Source organism: Ixodes scapularis, unplaced genomic scaffold, assembly GCF_016920785.2.
Source record: "Ixodes scapularis isolate PalLabHiFi unplaced genomic scaffold, ASM1692078v2 PGA_scaffold5__190_contigs__length_132052651, whole genome shotgun sequence".
Classification (NCBI taxonomy): domain Eukaryota; kingdom Metazoa; phylum Arthropoda; class Arachnida; order Ixodida; family Ixodidae; genus Ixodes; species Ixodes scapularis.
The window spans coordinates 103,167,476-103,190,647 of record NW_024609880.1 but is presented as its reverse complement, the minus strand read 5'-3'; the positions used below and the strand labels follow the sequence as shown (position 1 = coordinate 103,190,647).

Sequence of the window (23,172 nt, the reverse complement as noted above, 5' to 3'; positions counted from 1 at the left end):
CTAGTGTAATCAGAGTTATCGAAACTATCTATTAGAACTCTCTATTAACACTTTAGTATTGTATCTACGTAAGACCAGGCGTTTCGACCTTTATTTTCTAGATCGATCGAACTGAGCGGCTAACGGCCGGAGAGCTGCTGGCCAGGATAAACAAATACGCAGTGGGATTTCAGCAGTGCGGACTAACACCAGGGTGCCGTGTGTGTGTGCTCATTCACGACAGCGTGGAAAATATGGCCGCTGCTTTGGCAGTTGTATTTTTGGGAGGAACGGTTGTCATGACACCGACAGTTTATCTCCCAGGTGTGTACTGCTGCTTGTTCACTGATGGTGAAAACGACCTGATTCCGAATACTTAAAAATTACACTTGTTCTATTTTAGGAGAGCTGCTTTATATGATCAAAGACAGCGGGTGCAACTATCTTTTCGCTGATCATAAGTCTGCGCCTAAGGCCCTCGAAGTGAACAAAGACTTTTATCTCAAGGTGGGTGCTGTGTTGGACTATCCAAGCTAAAGCCGGGTATTTTTACTAGAGCTTCCGATTCTTCACAGACCGGCGTATGAGCGGGGTGGGGCAATATTAGTTGGCCCCGCGGAGTTCACACAGAGACCTCATAAAAGCCACGCGGGAAACACCGGGTACGTTAGGCTGCTAAAAAAAAAAAACGTTGGAGAGAACTACTACTTTTTGTATCGCATATGAAACATATTGCGCCGTAATGGCGCAATATGTTTCGTGTAAGCATGCCCGAGGCACCCTATGCGGCATTTTACCCCTTTTGGTTATTACTAAATTTGGGCAAGCTGAAATTTCTGCGTGAATTAGATTTAATTAGCTATTTGCCAGATTTGTTTTTCCTTCGCGTGATTTAGCTTCTTTTTTTTTTACAATTGTTTCTACGTGTTGCAAATTACATCATTAACACTAACGCTTTTAAGGCACTTCAGACGGTCCGCAAAAGTCTAGTTCTCAACTTTTCTCACTATGATTTACTACAGAGGTTCTAGCAAGAGGTGGAAGTTTACATTGAAAATATCAAGGAACAAACTTACCTCGTTCAAAAGGAAAATAAAGAGAAACTTGTCCCGGCAATCTACGCGGCCACTTCGCAGACGATAGACGCGTAGCAAAAAGGGCTGCCGACCGAAGGTGTACGCTGCGTCAAGGGAACATCGTCGAATTCGGGTTCTTTGGCGGGGTCGTCTGCTATCACAACTAGGAGTGTCGCGAACAAGCCGAGGTTCGAGTTCAAGCGGGGCGACTTTTTCGAACTTTTCCCGAGAAGTTCCACAAAAGTTCGACTGAGTTTCGACTATTGTGCTATCCGAAAACCTCGCGCACGGGTAGGTATGCTGGTATTGTGCGTAGGGGGTTCCGGAACGCTAGGTAAAAGAAATACCACATAAAGAGATGCTCTTCAAGTTGGCGCTCAACATTAGCAGTGTAAACTAGCGCTGATGAAATGGGCTAGTCGTGCTGTGTGGCCCCTAGGAAATCGAAATAATAACAGTTTTCAACTCTGTCGATTTGTTCTTCCCCTCTGATCTTTTTATCGTTTCGTTCGCCGAACCTGCATGGGGTTGTACAGAAATTACAATTTGACCTTCAGATATTTCCATTCGATCAAAAGTAAAAACTGTCATGCAAGAAGCCGGTGAAGCCACGGCTTCACCGGCTGGCTTCATTGAGACACGCAACCGAAACAACGGGACTGCACGAAGTTGATGGTAGACAATAAAATGCCATTATTAACGCGACAGCTTTAACAAGCTCTTGTCACAGAAAGGCCGGCGTCGGTGGCGTGACGCGAAAATTCAGGATTGGTCTATAGGGCGATGACGCCACAGCCACAGGATTTCGCGCGAGTATTTCTGACAACCCACAACGTTCACGTGAAACGTTACGTCACGCATGAAATGAAAATGATAAAAGATTAGATGAAATGCGAATTGAAGGTCGCCGAATGTCTCAAATGATTTCATTCATAAAGTAATTCATTGGCCATAGAGAAAGACTTGAGGAATTTTAGAAGGCAATCGATCCTTCGACCCTTCCGTTGCAAACCAGACACGTTACTGACTAGGTTACGCAAGGTACGCTTGTTGTTTTGTTTTTATTACAATAACAAGCAACAATTCACGTCGATACCAGTGAAAAGTGCACCACAAGCCATTCACAGTGCATATTAAAAAGCCTGCATCTCGAACGGTGCTTTACAGAAGCTCAGCCCCTCTGGCTTAGGCTCGCGAATGGAAAAAAATATTTTCGACCTGTTTTACGAGTGAAAATAAATAGAAACGTACTTGTTTGGCACGGGGTCCGCATGCCGAACTGCCATACGGGACAGCCAATGTTAAACAACCCCCCCCACCCCCCCCCCCCCCCCCAAAAAAAAAAAAAAGTCATATGGCACACAATCATTATTTGCCACTTTCGAGCAACGTATTACACATGGGCTAATGCAAAACTCCTTCAAAATATCTTAAGGGACGCCCACCCCCCGTCCCCCCAAAAAACAAAACAAAAAATTGCGTCCCAGCAGAAGATGAAAACGTGCTCGATGGTCTCAGGCTGTTTACAGAACCGACACTCCACTGGCTATGGCACATCTACACCCTTTTCCTTAAGCCAAGCTTTCGTAGGTAAAATATTGCAGTACTATTTAAAGAAAAAATTTCTTTACTAAAGTGGGAATGCACGTACATTCCACACGATTGAGTACATCACGGCCCTCGCTGCAAGCAACACTTCTGTACAAAGGCACCGGTAATATGCTTAACAACAAGTCACGTTTAAGCATTTTCTTGCATACCACCGACAGTTAGTCCATCGAGAAGCGCGAAGTAAAAATATGCAGACCGTCAACAACCTTTTTCCGGAACCCGAAAAATCGCGATGGCTCACTGCCATAGGATGACACAAGCAGCGATGGCAAATGAGGTGAAACTTTTGTTTGGATGAACGCGCGCATAAAGGGTGCTTGTCATCGCGTAGAAAAAATAACTGTGACACCAAATGTCGCACAAACAAATATGATAACCCTAGTCCCCCGTTACTCACATGATGAAACAGATCATCACGCATCATAGGCTGCCAAGACGATTCCGAGATAAAAAATGCGAACACGCGATGAAACTTTAGCACAGTCATACGTGCACAATGAATGACTTGCAATACATACCGTAATATGGCAATAAGAAAAACATAAGAGACAGTCGCACTGGTGGAAACGGTGAGAAGCGCGCCTGTCGAGGTCGGTGGCGACACCCGACAAGTAGCGTTTGTTTTCGCGATAACAATTGAGTGTAACGCCGAGGTATTGGCACGGCTCGCAATCCCAGATAATACCTTCATTATTCTGAAGGCGCTGTGGTCTACGCCCCATGCCAAAAACCACGGCCCTTAAGTGCCGTGGTTTTTCAACTCGTCAACTGGTCTAATTAGACCAGTTGACGAGTTGACGACCGCGCCTGTGGCCCTCACAAACATAATTAACCAAACTAACTGCGGTGCTGACGCCCTGCTTATCCCGACAAAAAACCACGACGTCGTCTGCGTAACTGACAACTTTCATTTGAGCCCCACCAAACTAAATCCCCCATACTGGTCGCTGGAGAGCACGCTTAAACAGAAAAGCTCCAAGTATACTTTGAAAAATAAAGGCGACAAAAGTCATCCCTGCCTGACCGGAAGAAGGAACCCTTACTACTTAAGTTAACTTCTTGTTAACGATAAGGCTCATCGTACAGGCCTTGTAAGCCATACTAGACCAACATTGACTCTCTCCAGAACACTGAAAAGCGGGTTGTGTTTCACACGATCGGAAGCTTTGTCGAGACCAATCTGAAGTATGGTGACTTGGTCCAAGGCGTCATCACATGCCTGTAACACACTACGTGCCACATGAATGTTTGTCGTTATGAAGCGGCCCTGTATGCCACAGGTCTGGTGTTCACCTATAAGTTGACGGGCAACGCCTTGGAAACGTCTAGCTAGGATTTTCGCGAATATCTTGTAGTACGTTACGCAGCGTTATAGGTTGGTAAAGTTTATCGACGTCCTCACTTTTGGGGATTACAACTGTGTGCTCTCGTGTGAACTAAGCTGGTAGCATTTTACGCTTATAGGCTTCAGAAAGAACTCGCAACAAAAATGTGACTTTTAAACTTAAAGAAAATAACTTCGCCCCTAAACCTTCTGCGCCCGGCGTCTTTGAGTTGGGCAGATCGTCAATGGCCTTTTCTATCTCCTGTATGGTGATAGTTTCCTCGATCCTTCCCTGCTCCACTAGGTCGAGCCGAGAGACTCAAGTAGTTTCTCACACGCGGAGTTCTTTCTTCGACTTGGTTATCGAAGAGATGCTGATAGTGCTCGACGAAAGCTTTTTCGATCATACCTGGGCTGGGGCTGCTGACCCCCCAGTACTCAATTTCCCTGATCCCGTTACGTGGCGCGTACGTCTTCTTATCAACCAAGGCACGTCTCGTCGGTTGCTCTCCTAACAAATACTTTTCTGAGCGAGCTTGGACTACGCCACCCCGGTAACCTTCACGGTGCAGCTCGTCTAAGCGCTTCTTGACTCCATCCTAATGTTTAAGACCAACGCCAGGGTTCGCATACTCAGGTCTCGACAGTACAACCAAGTCAGCGTTAAAGCTACTTTCATCGCGTCGAGCCTCAAATGCTAAAATTGACGACCTTTGCACAGGTGTCATTTTAAACTCTTGTTGGAAGTGTTTCCACGCCTCAAAAACATCGTCCCCCGATTGTTCACGCTAATTTTTAAAAATGCAGTCTACTGCTTCTAAGAATGTTACATCACTCAGTGGCTGTAAGTTGAGTTTCCAAAGTTTCCAGTTAAACAGGTTCGGTGGCGCCCTGTCGCCTATAATTGGTGAAACCAAACATTGGTCCAAGATGCAAAACAGGCGTGACCCGCTACCTCTGCAACATGGTTGCTACTGAAGCCGACACGTACACTCGATCTAATCACGCGTGCAAGTTGGCTTGGAAATATGTGAAACGAACCTGACATTTCGTTTCTCACAGCTCCGGCGTCTACCAAAGCACAATCCTCAAGGGGGTCGCTCAAAATGGGAACACTGTTATCTGCTCGCCGCTGGTACGGCGACCTATCTACTGCTCTCACGACGCAGTTAAGATAGACTACAAGCACAACGGTCCTATCGCATTCTACAAAATATTGCAAGCCAAAGAAAAAAGAAAGCCCGTATTTCACCGTGCTGGAGGTATATATGCAAATAAGCCGCCAGCGAACTTTTGCAAAATAAACATCGCACAGAATGAAACGTTCTTCCTTACAAGTCGTGACGCTCACCTCCGACAAGGGCAAGGACTTCCTCAAGAACAAAAAACAACCTCCCGAAAGACCGACAGCATAGGTAACACATAGCTCGTACGTAAGTAAAAAACGTTTCAGCGCGTTGGCTACCAGCTCCTCATCAGCCATCTTGGTTTCTTGCACCGCTAAGAAATCGAGTCTCTCCTTAAATAGAAAACGTTGTACTTAGTACTGTTTTTTTTTTTCTTTGCGTGAGCTAAGACCGCGAACATTTAGCGTTGCTACTTTGATGATTGTATCGAGCATACAAACAGTAGGGTCTCACTATGCAGCACTTGCCTTCACGATCCTTCGAAGTCCTCGAAACCAGGCGTTGCCGCCCTACTGACTGTCGCGTTAAAGCCTTCCGTCCGGGAGCTAATAAGGCACCGCCCTAGCCCGCCCCTTTCTGTTTTTCTCTATTTCCATCCAAGGGCTCGGGTCGGGGTTTATGCCGGGCGCCAAGGGCATGTCCTCCAGGCCGCGCTTGACGAAGTCTTTTTTCTCGTTCATGACGAGGCCGCCTTCTGGAGCCTTCTTCTCCGGCAGGGGACAGGCGGTCGTTAGGACCGCAACGGCCTCGGTCGAAGTCATCTCAGGAGCCGGGGTGCCATGGTGTTGCACAGGGACAGCAAGAACGGACTTTTCGACGTCTTCTGCCATTGTGACTAGCGGTGAGGCGTTGTCTTCAACAAGGAGCCTCTATTGCTCCGCAGCTGGTTGGACATCGCGCTGCAGTTCTCGGAGGGCCAGCTCTGCCTCCTCAACCTTCATTGTGGGCGGCGACAACTCGTCCGTCTCAGTTTCGCCGCTGACACGGGCGTATGTCTTGACGCACTCTTCCTTATCATCTTCAGAGCGGTTGCACTCCAAACAATTCGGTACATGACAGTCACGTCTGATGTGTCCGGCACGGTTACAGCGAAGACAGACCGGTGCGCGTCCTGGGGTGTTTGTATGAAAGTCTTGCAACACTGTCATTGAAGTCTAACTTTCTCAAACCTTGCCAAAAGTTTGAAGATTCGTCGATTCAGTCGAACCTCGGGTTCGACATAGTTTTGCGACGTCCCTAACACAACTCGTATCGGCTGGCGCTCCCTCGACGCAACGTACGCCATCTGTCGGCAGTACATCTCGCTACACGCGCTTCGTGTGCAAAGTTGCGGCGTAGGTTGCCCCAAAAATTTTTTGTTTCTTTTTTTTTCTGAACGAGATAAGTTTCTTCCTTGATTTTTTTCACTGTAAACTTACACTACTCGCTTGCACATCTGCAGTAAATTTCACCTCAATACGTTGAAAAAACGATTTTGGCGCGCTGTCTAAATTGCCTTAAAAGCGTTAGTCTGCATGCTCTACAAGAGGTACTCCCGTAGCTTGCAGCAAATACACACAACTGTAGATACACAGAGGATGCACACATATATATAGCTAGCATTGGCTCCGTTCGCTGAGTGATTACTAAAATCTGAGTGGTATTTTATTTCTATATACGTGTTACTTCGAGTATAGCAGGCATACCTGATATTCTATTTTGTGGAGGAGTTCATTTGAGCGAGAAAATATTTTGTGTGATCTAACGTTTACCCCTACAACTCCGTGCGCCATTTAGTTGGCTTGAATGAAATACTCTTATTGAAGCGCGTGTTGCAACAGAACACAAAACGCTGTTATTTTGTTTTCTGTCTAGAATCCCTCTTACGCAGAGGTCCCAAACTCGCGGCCCGCAAGCATACCACGGCTGCGATCGAGCCCCCATTCCCATGCCTCGAGCACCACAGGCTCCATAAATAATAGATTTATAAATATTGTCCATTCATTTCCGCTCGAAAAGGGCCTCTGCTCACAAAGTTCACGGAATTTTAACTCTTCTGTTTTCTTTTAGATTGAGTATTGCTTCGACTAAATATTTGATTCCCAGCCATTTCTCCTCTAAATTAACCGGAACATAAATTCCACTACTAAGCTTTAAAGGGATGCTGAACCGAAATTTTCCAAATGGAGGCCGTAAGTTTAGGAAAGAATGGCGCGATCAAGCGAGTACTCTGACACCACGATCCTCCTGGAACAGTTGAGAATGAGGGGAAGCGGCCTCGCTTCTCACCTCCTCGCTTAGGTTTACCGCCTCGACGGGACGAAACGAGCTATCCGCAATTCGCTACGCTCTCCGCTCCGCTATATGTAGCGTAGCGGAACCACCATTACAAATGTTAGTAGAACGTTCGCAACCCGCTACAGATAACAGCGTTACCAGAGCTAACACAACCGTCACTAGCGGCTTTTTCAGACACTAAGGTTTGCGTAAAACAAAGATTTGTAAACAATTTCGCTGCAATGTTTTTATAAACGTCTTTATCTTCTTAGTGTATTCTCTTTTTTTATCAAATAAACTGCTAATATTTGCTTCCTTCTTAAGTAAATTACTATTTTGTTTGTATTTGAATACAACTGACGGCCAACCTGTCAAGGCCAATCCGACATGGGTCAAGCGCCTAAGCCATCGGGAAAACTCTTCAAAAGTAAATGACAGCAACAGTAGCTCTTCTGTTGTGTCGTTCGTTGCCGATAATGAAACGCCATGGAAATCCATTAGATTCACCTGCTCGCTCGCTTCCTTGAACAGTTCTGTACTCTCGACAAAGCGGCTGAGCAGGAGGCCTCACCCTTCGCTCGCAGCACCACTGATTGTGAAGATTTTTTTCTATTTTCCCCCGTGGCCGTAGTTAGCATGTTCGCAATAAAGTGCCACCTGTTGCAGTCCTGGAACAGCTTTGTCGCGGCGGCTTCTCGCAGCACCAAGATATAATCCACCCCTCATAACCGCGATAGCGAAGCGGACAGACCGGACAGGCGAAGCGTAGCGGCCATCCTGAATTGCGTCCCCCGCTGGCTCTTCCTAATCTCGCCAAGACGCGTTCTCGCGAGACGCACTCTAGTACGCAGTGCTACGCTCCTCGCTGGTTCAGCCAGAGAGCGCGCCCCCGCTAGCTTGCGCAGCTGCGCAATGTTACCGCTAGCAGCGCGCATACGCAGTATCGTCGTCGCTCTAGCGTATAGCGTAGCGGGGCAGCCAAAACAATATATTAGAACTCTATTATTTATTCTGAGTTTTTTTACAGGGCTTGTTTACGGTGGGAGAGGTGCCTGGATTTACCAACATCTCAAAGTTCCTGGAAATTTCAGAAACAAAATTTCGAAAATATATTCCTTCCGACTCCAGGCGGGAGGTTGCGGTGGTGCTCTACACTTCAGGCTCTACCGGACTCCGCAAGGGCACTGAGATCTCTCACAACGCTATGATTTCTGCGTTTCGATCTTTTGAGTACGTTGTTTATTTCGGTGGTGGGATACGCTTTCTTTAATTCGTTCCAAGACATTCCTCATGATGCTCATCGAGCGTTATGTTCTAGAGGTCCCTAAGGTACAAAAAATAAAAAGTGTAGATAACTAGAGCCTATTATACTCGTTGTAATGTTGCGCTGGCAAGGTATTCTCTCTAGAGAAAAAAAAAATCTCGTTCCAGTAGCCATTAAGCTAAATCTCCAAGTTAAACCTGTCACCTCACCATACGGAAAACGGCTCTCCAAAGAGGCGCATTTGAATGCGAGAAATGTTATAATAAATAGGCGTCGGCGATCAAAAATATACATACATGGGTTTGAACACAAATAATTACATTATAGGCCAATGTCAATTGACTCAATTGAAGCATCATATGACTTTGTTTCTTGGGAAATAGCGAAGGTTGTCTGCACCTCATTCCTTTCAGCGAACATACAATTTCAAGGAGGATCAACTGCTTTCTGTTGTGTGTCATCTGAAGATATATATATTTTAATTTGTTGATATTACCTCGTCAGATCATTTTAAAGTGTCCAAAAACTAACTATCAAGAAATGTATTTAACTATCATTGGTTCCATAAGCGCCGGGAATGACGTCAAAAGTTTCACCCTTCAAATATTAGGAAAGTCGAATCTCTGATATGGTGCATGCATCACATCTAATTTGATTCATCATTCCTCGATTATGCTTTAGCTTCCCGCAGTTTAAATAGTGACCATATTTTGCGTTGGGACACTGGACGACGTGTACCGGGAAGTTGGTATTTTACAGCAGGTGTCATCACTTTATGGTGAACTCACTGTGCGAGAACACGCGCTATTCACTCTAGTAACGATGTTCTGTAGTAACTGTAAACTTAAGAAACACAGGTCGTAATAAGTCTCGCACATATTATTATCCCTCCGCACCCAATGAGATCGACGAATCAGCCGATAAGTATGCCGGAGAACGAATTTTCTCCTTTTTACGATATATATATAGCTGTTTAACGACAATGACTTTATTTTTTTGGTCTTAAAGTGCTCAAGATGGTGGTATATATTTTTGAAAAAGCAGGCAAGGTTGAGCGAGACAAAACTTGTATATTCTGGCCGATATAAGATCAACCTTACATGCACAATTATATCTGTATGTGCCTGTCTCTTTCAGTCACAACCTCTGTCGGCCCGTGTACCATTGCGCACGCGCATAAAATATTTTGTTTGTTTTCTTCGCATTATGATATGCTTGCATGAGATTCCACGTAATAAACGAAAGTGGAAGATAGATACAAAGATCACCTCTCCGATAACCGCAGAAAATCACCGCATTTCGCTTGTGTTCAGCGGATCTATATACTTTTGTTTGCCTGATGCTTCTTTTCTTTTTATGAAAAACAAAATAAATATACATGAACGGCATCAAATTGCAAACAAAGAATAATAAGCACGTATTTGTGGTATTCGTTTTGTGGGAATTTTTTTAAAAGTGTTCTTGTGAAAAATGATCGTAGTGATATTGGTGTGGCTAAATTCGTAGTTTAAATCATCTTGATTTTTTTTCTTCACCCTGAACTCAATTTTTGGTAGGTTAATTTCAGGATATAAACGCCTCACCAATCATGTGAAAGAGTGCCGTGGTTTTTCCCCTTCTACCACCTATCCTCTTGGTGCCTTTTAGTTCAAACCACCACCAGTAAAATCGAATGTAGTGGTGTGGAAACTTCAAACAATTTTTTCTCAGTTTCACTTTTTTGCAGCAATGTAGATGCCGTGAATATTTCTTGTCGGAAGCCAGCATGCAGTGTGATTGATAGATGTAACATTTATTTTCTGGGATACATAAGAAGCGGGCAACCACTAGATGCCTTCTTAGGTCTGCCCCAACCATCATGCAACGTATCGGTTCAAAAAGTCAAAGTTCCGTCGGTGCGCGCTTCCGCCCCCACAGCTTCGCACGCGAAAAGGCGCCGCAGACTGCTGAACACGTCAAACTGTTGAACGCCAGCTCCTCCGCAAGCGGCGCTACGCGCGTTTTTCAAAGCGCCCCCTATAGTTCTCCCATGGAGTGTATAGAGCCAAAATAGGAATATGGGTTCGTGATACCTGAAAATTTACTGTAAAATCTGCTTGTAATATTTCATAAAACTGACCCCATTTTCTTCCAAGGGCTACCGGGTACTGCAACGAAGAAGATGTCTATTTGTCTACACGATCATTCAGCTACGTATCGGGTATGAGACTAATCACTGCAGCCATGTGCCTGGGAGCTACAGTCATCATAAGAGAACGAAATTTGTCCCTTGAGGAGTTTGTGGACGTCGTGAGAACCTACACGGTGAGATAAGTAGATTTTCAAATATTTTGTTCATAATATCTTAATGACTCTGTCGACGTTCTAGATCTTCATTTTTGTGGGAATATTCTCTGTGTGTTAGGTCTTTAAATCTTCTCTGTGTGTTAGGTCTTCAATAATAAAAGTTATTTTATTATTGAATCATGGAAGGCTTTCCAATAAGTAAAATATGACAAAGATTAATGGATGTCAATAAATTCAGCAAACACATTCTAGTCTGCATCCACGTCAACGTCACGCACGGTGGAGATCGCTTCATGCCTTCGTATTTCGGTTTTTATGTGCGCATTTCGAATGAAATTCCTTCAGTTATTATATAAGAAGCTTAGATTAAATGCGGTAAAAGTCCCAGCCGGCTTTAAGACGGGGTCGAAATCTAGGCGGGATTGCTTCGTTTTATCAACAATTTTAATATTTCGTTTACCTCGTGACAATTTTGGCGTTACGCAAGAGAATCTAACCGTTTATCACGAAATAACGAAACTAGCAGATACCTCTGCAAATACCTATGGATACGTTCGCTCTTACTTAGATTACTTTTATATGTTTCTAGACTCCACGGATGTTCAAACTGGAATTCGTGACAAGAACGCTTGCTCATATGTATTTTTGTAACAGCCGCATGATACACAACTTTAAAACGAAAAATGTACAAAGACGGAAACACGTAGTATGTTACTCTGATCCGTCGAATGCTGGCCATATTTTCACGTGATGTAAAGACAAAAAGCTAAGTTTGTGTTTGAATTGGTGAAAAACACTGTCAGCCTTTCACGGCACCTCACTAGGAATGATTGGCCAAGCTTCTTTAATAATACTTCACGCGAAAGTTTCGTATATTATACGAAGCCTATTTGCACCAATATTTAGAAGGTAAAAACTTAAAGTTTAATTTGATTAAACAAGCAATATATTCGTAGTAGTGTCTGAGAAAACTACATGGAAATAATCCCTGGAAAAGGGGATCAAGGGAAAGAAAGGACGAACACAAATCTCCAAACACAGCTAGGTGCCTGGTGCACATTGAGAAAAGGGACCAGGCGGGTTTTTTTTTTTAGTCGAACACCAGTAACCTAGCTGTGTTTGGAGATTTGTGTTTTTCCTTTGTCCCCTGTTCCCCTTCCTCGGAGATTATTTTCGCTATTCTTGTCCAGCTTGATTACACGTTTGTATTAACTGCATTCTCTTAAAAAAGCTGGCAGTAGGTATTCAGCGAACGTCGTATTACAGAACTAGCCAATTAACTAACCCCAGTCACTTTCCCCATTAAGGTCACCCTCATGTCCTGGACGCCACTTATGATGCAGGGCATCATAAGGCAAGCGACGGCAAGTGGAACGTCAATACCATCAGTCAAAACTATAATAATAACTGGCGATATTCTCTCGAAGACGCTTGCGAAAGAAATCAACATTCACTTTCGTCCTCGGACCCTCGCCAACAGTTACGCCCTCACCGAATCGTTCGGCATGATCAGCACAACGCCTGTTGGGGAAGTTGCTTTGGGAAATACAGGATTCCCAGTTGCCGGATGCAAGGTTAAGGTGCACGCGATTAACCATTTATATGCATAACATATCTACCTGTAAGAGCCGCATGCCGTAAAGTGACCCATTTGCATACGTAAACTTGCTATGATTTTACCTATTCTCATTTTGCCACTCATGCACACACATATTATGGATACTATGATACAAAAAAAAATTGTTCAACAAAGTGTAAGAAGGGAATGAAGCAAATTTTAGTTTGTAAGACATTGTCCAGCAAATCTCAAACAGTGAAACACTCCAGTTAGTTTTATTTCTAGCATCCAAAGATACTGATGTTACTGGTTCGAGGCAACAGATCTTCCCAAAAAAAAGACATGCCTAAAAGTAGTTGGCCACCAGCAGGCTAACAACTTTTCTGAACAAAGTGGAAGCTCAGCGGCTTTTGTTAGACTATAATCTTGCTGCATAAGAATCACGCAAGGAGACACCTGCAGATGCTGTGGACAATCTTGTGTCTTGAGGGTCTCGAGAAACACAGCCGAAAGAACACACAAGGCAGCGCCTCGTCTTGTGTGTTCTCTTCTCTTTGTCCATGTGTTATTCGCGCTGTTTCTCAATATAGATGTCATGCCCTTTTAAAAGCTCGTGTCGTTGTGTTTGTCTCTTCCTTTTTACTTGTCTCGGGTGTTTTTTATTTTAAGTATGAACGTTCACCACCTAGCCTGCGCCACAACCCTTATTTCTGTAGTTCTGACTGGTCCAGGGAAATAAAAAGTTAACACAATGAATTGCTCTTCGGGCAAACTTATTCCTTCCTTACTTACCGACCTGAGCCAAGATCTTTCCAGATGTATTCCTTAACGCTGTGTAGACCATCCTCTCTGTAGACCACTTTGGGATTGCTCATTTCTCTTGATGCCGAAATGCAAAAAGGGCGGAACGGCAGACAGCGGATGAGAGGAGAGCCACGTGACTCGCGCCCCGCTGCGGCGAGACGCTGAAACATACTTCTCCCAAGCGAGCTAGTGTGTTTCGGGGCCTCGCCGCTGCAAAAGCTGTGCACTGACGTCCAGGTTTCCCGAGAAGTATTTCTTTGACGATCTGTGCTACCAGATCCTTGCGCTTCAAATCTGCGACTGGGCACTCATGGCTCCGTCGTTGGGCTTCCAGGCTTTGTGAGTATAGAGGAGGCTATAGTCTAAGACATTTGGGAGCAGGCTTGCAACATCTGCCTCGGCAGGCTGCAATACAAAGGTGTGAGCGTTTTGTTTAGTTTTAAATCGCTTTATTACGGCGTTTTTTTTTTCTTTTACTATTGCCACCGACGGCTTAAGATAAACGCAGTCAGATTTGTGCCCGTTACTTGAAAAATGGAATGAATTACACCTACATATCACCAGCCTCAAATGTAATGGATTACAGTAACAAATTACGTTCGCTGAAAAGTAACTGATTACTTTACTCGTTACGTTACAAATCACTTTTACGTTACTCTTCCCGTACGCTTATCAATAAAACAATAAAAACAATTTCGATGTTTTAAAAAATGTTCTGAAACACTGCATCTTATTTCTCATATGCCCGCATTTTGGTGGTCCTTGTAAACGTAAAATATTGTATTTAAGAGAAAGAGTGTAGGTGCACACCGTTCACCTGTAAGCTGACAAGGCACCGAAAGCTGCAACCACATCTGCCATCCCGCTAGCTTACGGCGAGCGACAATGAACCCTGGATTTCCGCAGACAAAGCTAGCGGTGCCCATGCCCAATATGAATGTCTGCATGCCACCTCTGAGAGACCAAGAAGACAACGCCTATTTTTATATGTCTTGCACATTTTTTTAGTGGCTCTTGTGGCCGGTGTACGAAAAATCGTGTCTTTTTTCATTAACTTTCCTCTTCACGAGGTTTTTGTACTTTGCAGTACTTGCTATCCTTATGCTGCCTAATTGCTTGCTCATATTGCGCCAGTTTTTGTGTTATGTTCCTATTTAAGAAAAAGTAACATGTATTTAATCTGTTGCTAATATTTGTAACGAAATTACATTACAAACTACTACGCCAAAAAATTGACGTGGCAATTACAAAATTACTCAAAAAAGCAACGGATTACATGTAATCCGTTACTTCTAACCGATTACTTCCCAAGTCTGAACGCAGCCCATGGCGAATCTTGAGCGTCTTATTGTCTGCAAAGCAGCCAAAAAGACTGCGGCATTGGCCGCGACAACAACTCTGAGGAAATCCCCAAAGCGTGAACATTATTAAGCCAGGCCCGGCGTTTCTGAAGTTCTCAGTGGCTACACTTGCGCTCTACGTATGGTCGCGGCATTTGATCGTAGTCGCCTTTGCCAAATATATTGACGCGTCGGAAATCTATCGCCTAATCAAGCCCTGCACCGTAAACTACATCTAAGCTTTTTGGCGTGTTGTGTCATCCTATAGGTCGTACATCTCGACAGTGGTGAACCTTTGAAGGCTTACGAAAGAGGTGAGATTCTGGCCCAAGGAAACAACATGATGAACGGATACTACGGAAAGCCTGAAGCCACAAACACCGCTTTCACCACCGACGGTTGGCTACGTACTGGTAGGGAATCTCGCACATTCCAGGGCATCCTAGGACTGAAATTCGTAAAAGAATTGCCAAAAGAAAAATGAAAAAAAAAAAACGAAGTCGTGTAGTTTAGCGCAGGGGTTTTCAAACTTTTTGGCCAAGGGGTCAGATGGATCTGTCGCTGTTCGAAAGCCTGAATATAAATAATAAAATAGAAGTGTGGAAAAACTAAATACATAATCCTAGATAAGCATATTAAAGCAAAATTAATAGTTAAACTAAAAATTATAAAAAAAAAAAATTAAACTGGATGAATACATATGCTTTATTTTAAAAATCAATATTTAGCTAATTATAATAATACACAATCATTCGGGAGAACTCACCATGCACAAATTAATACGTATAGAAACTTCGACATGCTCACACAGGGCAGAAGACCAAAGAAAATAAGGGCACGACTTCTGACAATATGCAGTAGACACGACACAGGACACTAAGCCTAATATACATGGGAACGCAAGGGAATTTTGACATAAGTAGTGCCCCAGAAAGCAGTGGATTAAAAAAAAAGGACGTTGATGATCACAATGTCCAATGAATACTAAAGCGAGAGCGCGCGCATTGCAGTAGCAGCTTTTCCTTTTTTTCTTGGGGGGGGGGGGGGGGGCGCTCCCCCCAAGGAAAAAAGTGGGGGAGGGGGGGGGAGGGGGGGTTTGTCTGCGCAATTTGTGCGCGATTTGAGGCGACTTTGGTTTACGCGCGCTCATATTTGTGCCGGTAGCATTGAATCTGCAGGGATCAATTTGCGGGCCGGGCTTCATTGTGAGGGCAACGGCCCGTCACTGGCCGAATTTCGCCCGCTGGTCGGGGTTTCGAGAACGCTGACTACGCATAATCGGTGAGAGTATTCCTATACCTGTTGTTCAGCTTTAGTTCAAAATTATTTTTGCGTTTAATGAGAGCTGCAGGGGTGCCGTCTTCACCTTGTACTTATCTGGTCTGGAGGACAGTAGGTGATTAAATGCCCATCGCGATAATTTTACTAATTACCTCAAATATGTTAATTAACATTTTAATTATTGCTTTATAGGTCATGTCATTCCAGTTATAAATAAAGCCATTTAGGAAGGTCAAACCGAGTAGAGCAGTTTGCTATATGTCAACGGGTTTCAAGACATTCATTGAACACTTTTCGCGTTTGTTCGTTCATTTACGAAATTGAACGCTGCAAGGGCAACAGAACTTCCGTCCATAATGATCCATAGAAGTGTGACATAATAATTTTGCTCACCACGTCATTATCTCGGTGGCATTTCTTTGGCTAATGAGCCAGCACTGCGCTGCCTAGATAGTAAATCGTTCTATACTTCGTTTCAGTATCCGTCCGAGCGCAGCCAAAGGCTGAGGGACGGTTCGCAACTTCGAGAAGAGCATTCCTACTCAACACAAAGTAGGCCGCAAAAGTATTTTCTTTAAATTACTGTTTCGTGCGCAAGCGTCGCACAATATTCCAGATGTGTACCGCTGAGAAGGATTTGCAACTAAAGGAATGAATTATTTGAAGTTTATGTTTTTAGTAATATATGTAAATGCCTCTATAATATGCGTACATCAGCTGACAAACGGGTGCAGCGTTCGGTTTTTCTGTGTGATCTCGTTCCCTAATAGCCGAATCATGTGCTTCGCTGCTTTCCTAACCGGGTCGCTTCAAAACGTCCTTTCGCAAAGGCACGTTTGGGTGTTAGGCGCGAGAGGTCGTAACGAATGTCTACTTTCAAATTCGGCAGGAGACTCCGGCCGCGTCGTACCGCGAATGCGTTGTAAACAAGCAAAGCGTCCGGGCCACTACAATTCAGATACGCGGCGAAATCAGGGCACTCCTTTACCAGCCGATCACATTGAACGCCGAGTAGCCTGGTGGAAAGGACTGCGCCTGGATCACTGGTATATCCAGACAATACAAGGAAACATTAGCGACAGGGTCATCGAGCACCTTGCAATGCGTACTTACATCTCAAAACAATGCCGAAATGTCGAACAGCCGGAAAGCTCGGACACAGATGCCCTCGGTCAGCCTACGTACTAACATCCCGTGTGACTAAATTTCAGAATGTTAAAAGGCACTTTTTAAACCTGTAGCAGACGATACTGTTGATACACCCGCAGCAGACCAAATATTCGGCGAGCGCGGGCGACGCGGACGACCAGCGGCGTAACGGAGTGATACAAAAGAGCAGGCGAGATCGCGTGACCTGTTTCCGGCGTGTGATTGGCGCCGGACACGCATAATTTTACAAAAGCGCAAATACCGAACTTTGAACGTCTGAAATATAGTTGTTCAAAAGCGATTGTTTAATATAGAATTAGCCATTAATAGTGGCTTAAGAACTGCAATTGCAGCATACTTTATAAAGCTAATAATTAACGCTTAATCAACAAACTTTAGTTATTCAGCTCGTTTATCGTGGCGGCTATCACCGTTGTAACGTGAAGACGGCATTTTTCTAACTGTAGCTCCTTTTTGCTTTAAAATCTATTCGAATTTATATTCAAAAACCCATAAAACGCAAGCTTCTGTAATTATGACAGTAAGGTCAAAAGTTGGCACTACTTCTTTGCTTTTACGTTTACTGTTGCAGCTTGTATGCATAACTGGCATTTCATCGTTGGCTTTGAAATACACTTGCGCTTTAAAAATAGGGGGTGTAAATGCAACTTCCCAAAACAACAATTCGACGTTCAGTCCACAGAAGTCGAACCAAAGATACCAACTTTCAAGAGCGGCTTAATAGTAGACCGATACAACTTATTAAAATAGCTGATGTACATGTTAAAGGCTACGGTAAGGCAATCGAGATTTTTTTGGCTCTGCTGCAAAACCTCAGTGCTTTTTTTTCTCTAGTCTTTGATACGCACATTACTTATTTAATACGTTATATCCAACAGCTATCAAGCCACTTGTAAAAGTTGGTATCGCTAACTCGACGTCAGTGAACAGAGCGTCCAAAAGTAGTTTTGGGGAGTTACATAGAAGACAAGGTGTGTACCCTTATACACCCCCTATTTCTGAGAGTTTGGACACACGCTGCGAACTTCTTACACCGTCTAGTTCACCTATAGAGTTTTAGTGTACTTCAGAGAAAAGTCAGCATTAAGCTGAGCACCAGGCGCGAATAAATTCCTGGCTCAACAATCAGTAGCAAACGCCTGAAGTGGGGTGGCATCAATTATTTATGCTTCATACAAATATCCCGCAACAAAGTATTGAAGCATAAGCTACCACCCTTATGTTTCCGAATAAAGCATTATAACTTGAGTCGGAGAAAAGAAATACAGTAAGATTCATGATGGACTCTTAGGAAATGCGTTAGCATGTACCTTGGGAAACGCCACACAGGTCCCTCTTTGGGAATCGGTTACGCTGACGCATTTCACTTTTCTGTTTTGGCATTCTCTTTTGCTTCCTCTATTTATTCCTGCCTTTTTTTATGACTTGGTTACGGAATCAGTGTTAGTGTTTTTCAAAGTGGGGCGTGTGTGGCGTTTCCCAAGGATCATGCTAACGCATTCCCTACGGATCGACCAATGGATCTGGCTGTAATTTTTTTCACCTTTTTTATTACATCTATACCACTTCTGGAAGAAACCGCATCCATATCACCCATGGAGGAAACCGCATCCGTCGTTTTAACTACACACACATATAACCAGCCCGCGCACCGCCACTACAGAAACCCAGAGCGAAGAGACGCCGCCGGCGTCGGCATCGCGACAACTGATCACGCCCGCATTCCGAAGCGCCGCGTCGCAACACGTCCTAGATGATAAAGCCGCACTGACGCTGCACTTGTTTCCAATCTGTGTCCAGCGTTAGTCTTCTCTGATGATGCCATCTCATGCTTTGTTATCTGGGAGGTGTTGCTCGGCGCCTCCTCCTCTCTGGCTCCACGCCTCCTGTGTGCTTGAATTTGACGAAAACGAAAGAGATCGTTTTGAAAAAAAACCCGGCGGTGTCTGTCAGTTTGTCAGTGCCGGGGAGAGGGGGAAAGGTTGACGGGTGCTGAACTCCTCGCTTTGCACCGATGGATGCCTCGCACGCGTCACTTTCTCTTTAGTGTACGCTGTATGTTATTGTATTACTCTCGATTTTTTTTCAAAGTGCCTATTTCTCGCGAGACTTGTAGGAGCAGTAAAGGCACTTTTTAACCGTCAGTAATCTCGCTCTCAAAACTTTACTCGCTTTTCTGCGCTATTTCTATGGTAACGTAAGAGCAGATGATAACGGCGATTCGCCTTCATGGGCTCCCCCCTATCGGCTCAACATGGACGAGTCTTGACGTCAGCACTAATTGGAACGTCAGACACGAATCAAGCGTTCCCTCAAAGAAAAGAAAGAGGAAGAAGTAACGCCCGTTCACGTGGAGCTATTCAGCTTCAGTCCAGCCACGAACACAGTGTTTCCAAACAAGCCCGCTTTGCCCACGCCAGGTGTGGGAACTGCGCGTGCGCAGAACCCAAATTCTGGAGGAGTAAAGCGTCGGCGCATGCGCAGTACCAACAGCAGCGCCATCACCGTTGCGTGACGTCCGTGAGTGGAGTTTGTCTATATTCCGTTTCACTTCAACTCCAATAGCAACCCATAAACCCAGAAGAAAAAAAAAAACATCGCCGTGACGATGCACTTTTAGCGCTGCTTGATTAGTTCCGTCGGCTCGTGGCATCGGCTGTAGTCGGGTTTAAACTGAGGAGCAGTATAATTCCATTTCATCGCTATCTTTTGGCAAGTGGCTTTTGAAAAGGGGTCTTTCTAACGACTCGTAGTAACGTTGTTCAATTTTCGACTTTCTTCCAGGCGACCTTGGCTACTACGATGATACTGGCCGCATTTACGTCGTCGAAAGGCTGAAGCAGATGATTAAGGTCTTGGACCATCACGTGACACCAGCGGAGATCGAGGAACTCTTGCTCACTCATGCTGCGGTTGCTGAAGTGGCTGTGGTCGGTATTCCGAGCCAAGAACACGGAGAGACACCCGTCGCATGCGTTGTGCTTAACAAGTCGCACAGAAGGAATTCTCAAACCGTGGAAACAGAGTTAATGCAGCTTCTGACAGGTAAGCACGAGGGTCGCCTCGATGGAAGGTATGTACATACATTGGCTTATCTACGTTTACTAATAATTCGGAAATTGTACCCTTTGCTAAATGTCCATCGTGCCGGGAATAAACAGCTCAGTAAACGCGGACAGAGAAAAGACACACACACAAAAAAAGAAAACGACAGGACACAACTGGACACTATTACCCTTCAAAAAAGAGCAAATGTTTGAGTCGTAGACCAAAAACATGTCTTGGTCTTCTGAAATTTTCTCGCAATATTTTCTGGCACATGATATTCTCTAAATCGTTTATATATAAAAATAGACCCGGGCCCTATTCGCTGAGTGCTCATCTTGTTTTTCATTTTTATTTGCGATGGAATTGTACGGTAAGATCCGAAGCACACTTGTAAAAAAAATGTTTGATGCCGTCATGGCAGCAATAGGCTCGTGAGAGTCATATGCGTCATTCACGGTGCACTTTCTCACCATCTACGCCAACTTATATCATATTTTTATCTAAGAGAAGCAAATGTACACTACAGTCACTGAAATGCTAAAATGTTTGAGCTCTCAAGCTGAAAATTGTTAATGCTCAAATTTTTCTGCAATATTCAAAACAGACTGCTTGGCCCTCTCAGAGCGACTGCATTAATACTAGATCTCTTTGTCATTTGTGGAGGTGTGTCAATAGTGCTCCAAATCTAATGGCGCAGCGTTATCACTACCTACAACGTTGCAAAGAGTACCGGTGTTCGTGGCTTTTCCTAGGGGTCTGCACAATAAAGGAATATTTGATTTGAACCGCCACTCGCATACCACCCAATATTTGTCACGTTTTAATCTCTAAGCCATGTAGGTAAAGAGTTCGAATATTTGTCGTGGTGTGTACTCGACCAAAGTAAATATGTGAGCCACATTGACATCAGTGACTTTGTAACCACACTTTTGTGCGTGTGTGTGTGTGTGTGTCAGAGTACAGTCAAAGGCTAGAAGACACAGGAAACAATTGGAAAAACGAAATAGAACAGAGTACTGCGCATATTGTGCGCTTAAATTTTTAACCATAAAACGATACGCACTGTAAGAGAAGCAGCGCCTTAAGATTGTGTTTTGACTGGGGATCGATTGGCCTCGTCTGGACTGTAGCGTCGTCTGATACCTGACTTAAAGGTACTTAAAAAGAATCGGAATGTAGAAATCTGCTTTGAGAAACTAAAGGAGGAAATTCAACGGAGACCATTTCTGCTGATGGTTGCACCCTTTGTTTGTTAAAAAGCTCGTGTTCAGCAGCCAGCAATAAAAACAACACGTGAACGTCTTCTGTGTGTTGTCTAAAATTACCATTATAATGTAGACCCATGCACAATAGTGTGACATGCACGTCACAAGTATCGAGCAAATAATGCCCACGTCTAGCGTTACAAGTGCATCTATTCGGTCTATCTACGGTCTAGTATCTTCATACGTTTAATGTAGCGGATATTTTACAGAAGCGGCTTGCACGTAACTTAGTCATAACAAAATTGACGGAACATTTTTTTTTAAATATTCAAACTACTTTAAATATTTTGTAGATTGATTAAAAGCATTGCATGTTTTATTGTGTACCGGCTTTTACACTATACTATGAATAAAACAAGGTATTATCTGGCTTTCCACATCTCTGGCTTGTTTGCTTTTTCTAGATAACACGACTGTGCACAAGCATCGTTTCACGAGTATTGCCTTCTGGGACTCCCTTCCTAAGACCGACACCGGCAAGATATTGAGACGGGAACTAAAAATCATTCTGTCGAATTTGCAGTCCAAAGAAAAATAATGAAGATATTCCACTCGATAAAAAAAAGACATTACAATAAACGATGCGTCAGCCCTACTGTGCTAGCATTTGCAGAACCTGTTTACGGGTTCTGGTATAGACGCCTATGTGGTACCTATAATAAAAATGCATGCTGCTTTAATTTCGTGCGATTCAAAACGCTGGCGTTTCATGTGCCAATGAGAGTCGATTGGGTATGAGGATTTTTCACCCATATTTTCATATTGATTTGAGAACCCAGATCACATTAATGTCTTAGATGACTAATTAAAAAACCTAGCTAACTAAGCAGCCAATTTTAGGCTGGCCGGTGTGATGGTTGACCGAAGCCCTTGACAACAGCACTTTTTCATGTGTATTTATTAAGACAGATCATGCGTGTAATTACTTTCACTGCCCTGTGCAATCGGTTGGAAAGCAGAAAGATACGAGAAGCATGTGTATTTGTAAACGGTTAAATAAACAGCGTTGAAAAATGAGGCACAAGAAGATGAAGTACACACACTAAGCGCGTCGTGTGTGTACCTCGTCTTCTAGTCCTTCGGTTCAGTTCTTCGTGCGCGTCCTTCATCGTCTTGTCCATTTTTTGGCGCTGTTTATTTTACCGTTAACATGTACGACTAACTAGTCCAACTTTTCACCGCGTGCAACCTGAATTTACTTCGTTAAGAAAGTTTCTGGGTCGCTGAGCCACGCCTCAAAGTTTATTGAAAGTCGTGTTATGTTCAAGCCGTATTGAAAAACAGCAAACATTGTCTCCAAGCCCAAGTACCCCACCACTGCGAACGTCCAAATAGACGATAACTACATGATCCAGCCCGGAGAATGTGGTGCATCCTACCCCCCCAAAACCAACCAGCGACGATACAAGGGAGAACTCGTAGATTAGGAAGTTTTCGTAGAGCGGGTTTCCCCTTCCGCTATGCCCTACGCAACGAAGAAGCCGCAGCTGCGCTTGCGCACCGATAGCCTTGACCACAGAGTTCCGGGTATCGAAGCGGGTTGCGGAGAGCCTTGCGGGACGGAAAAAACGGTCTACGAAAACCTCCTGTTAGGAAGTTATAGTAGATCGTTTTTCTCCTCCGCTACGGTATCAACGGTCAATTGTGGTATCCGTAAAGAAAACGCCGCAGCCGCGCATCCGCGCCGCCAGCCTTGTCTGCCTAGTTCAAGATCCTGTGGTGG

At 44.2% G+C, this 23,172-nt stretch overlaps 1 protein-coding gene across 1 annotated transcript; it reads left to right on the top strand.

Moving 5' to 3' along the window:
* Window positions 1-233: 233 nt before the first annotated feature.
* On the top strand, window positions 234-21,987 carry LOC120842725 (4-coumarate--CoA ligase 1). The gene is made up of 5 exons (XM_042294291.1): window positions 234-303; window positions 383-486; window positions 14,954-15,098; window positions 19,921-20,181; window positions 21,854-21,987. The coding sequence occupies exons 1-5, from the start codon at window positions 234-236 to the stop codon at window positions 21,985-21,987; spliced, it is 714 nt and encodes a 237-aa protein (XP_042150225.1).
* The last annotated feature ends 1,185 nt before the right edge of the window (window positions 21,988-23,172 follow it).

Excerpts from the sequence above, each read along its gene's own strand:
- LOC120842725 (XM_042294291.1), top strand. The coding sequence starts at position 234 with ATGGCCGCTGCTTTGGCAGTTGTATTTTTGGGAGGAACGGTTGTCATG. Across the intron at positions 487-14,953 it reads ACAAAGACTTTTATCTCAAG|GTCGTACATCTCGACAGTGG; the intron begins GTGGGTGCTGTG and ends GTCATCCTATAG. Across the intron at positions 15,099-19,920 it reads CGACGGTTGGCTACGTACTG|GCGACCTTGGCTACTACGAT; the intron begins GTAGGGAATCTC and ends ACTTTCTTCCAG.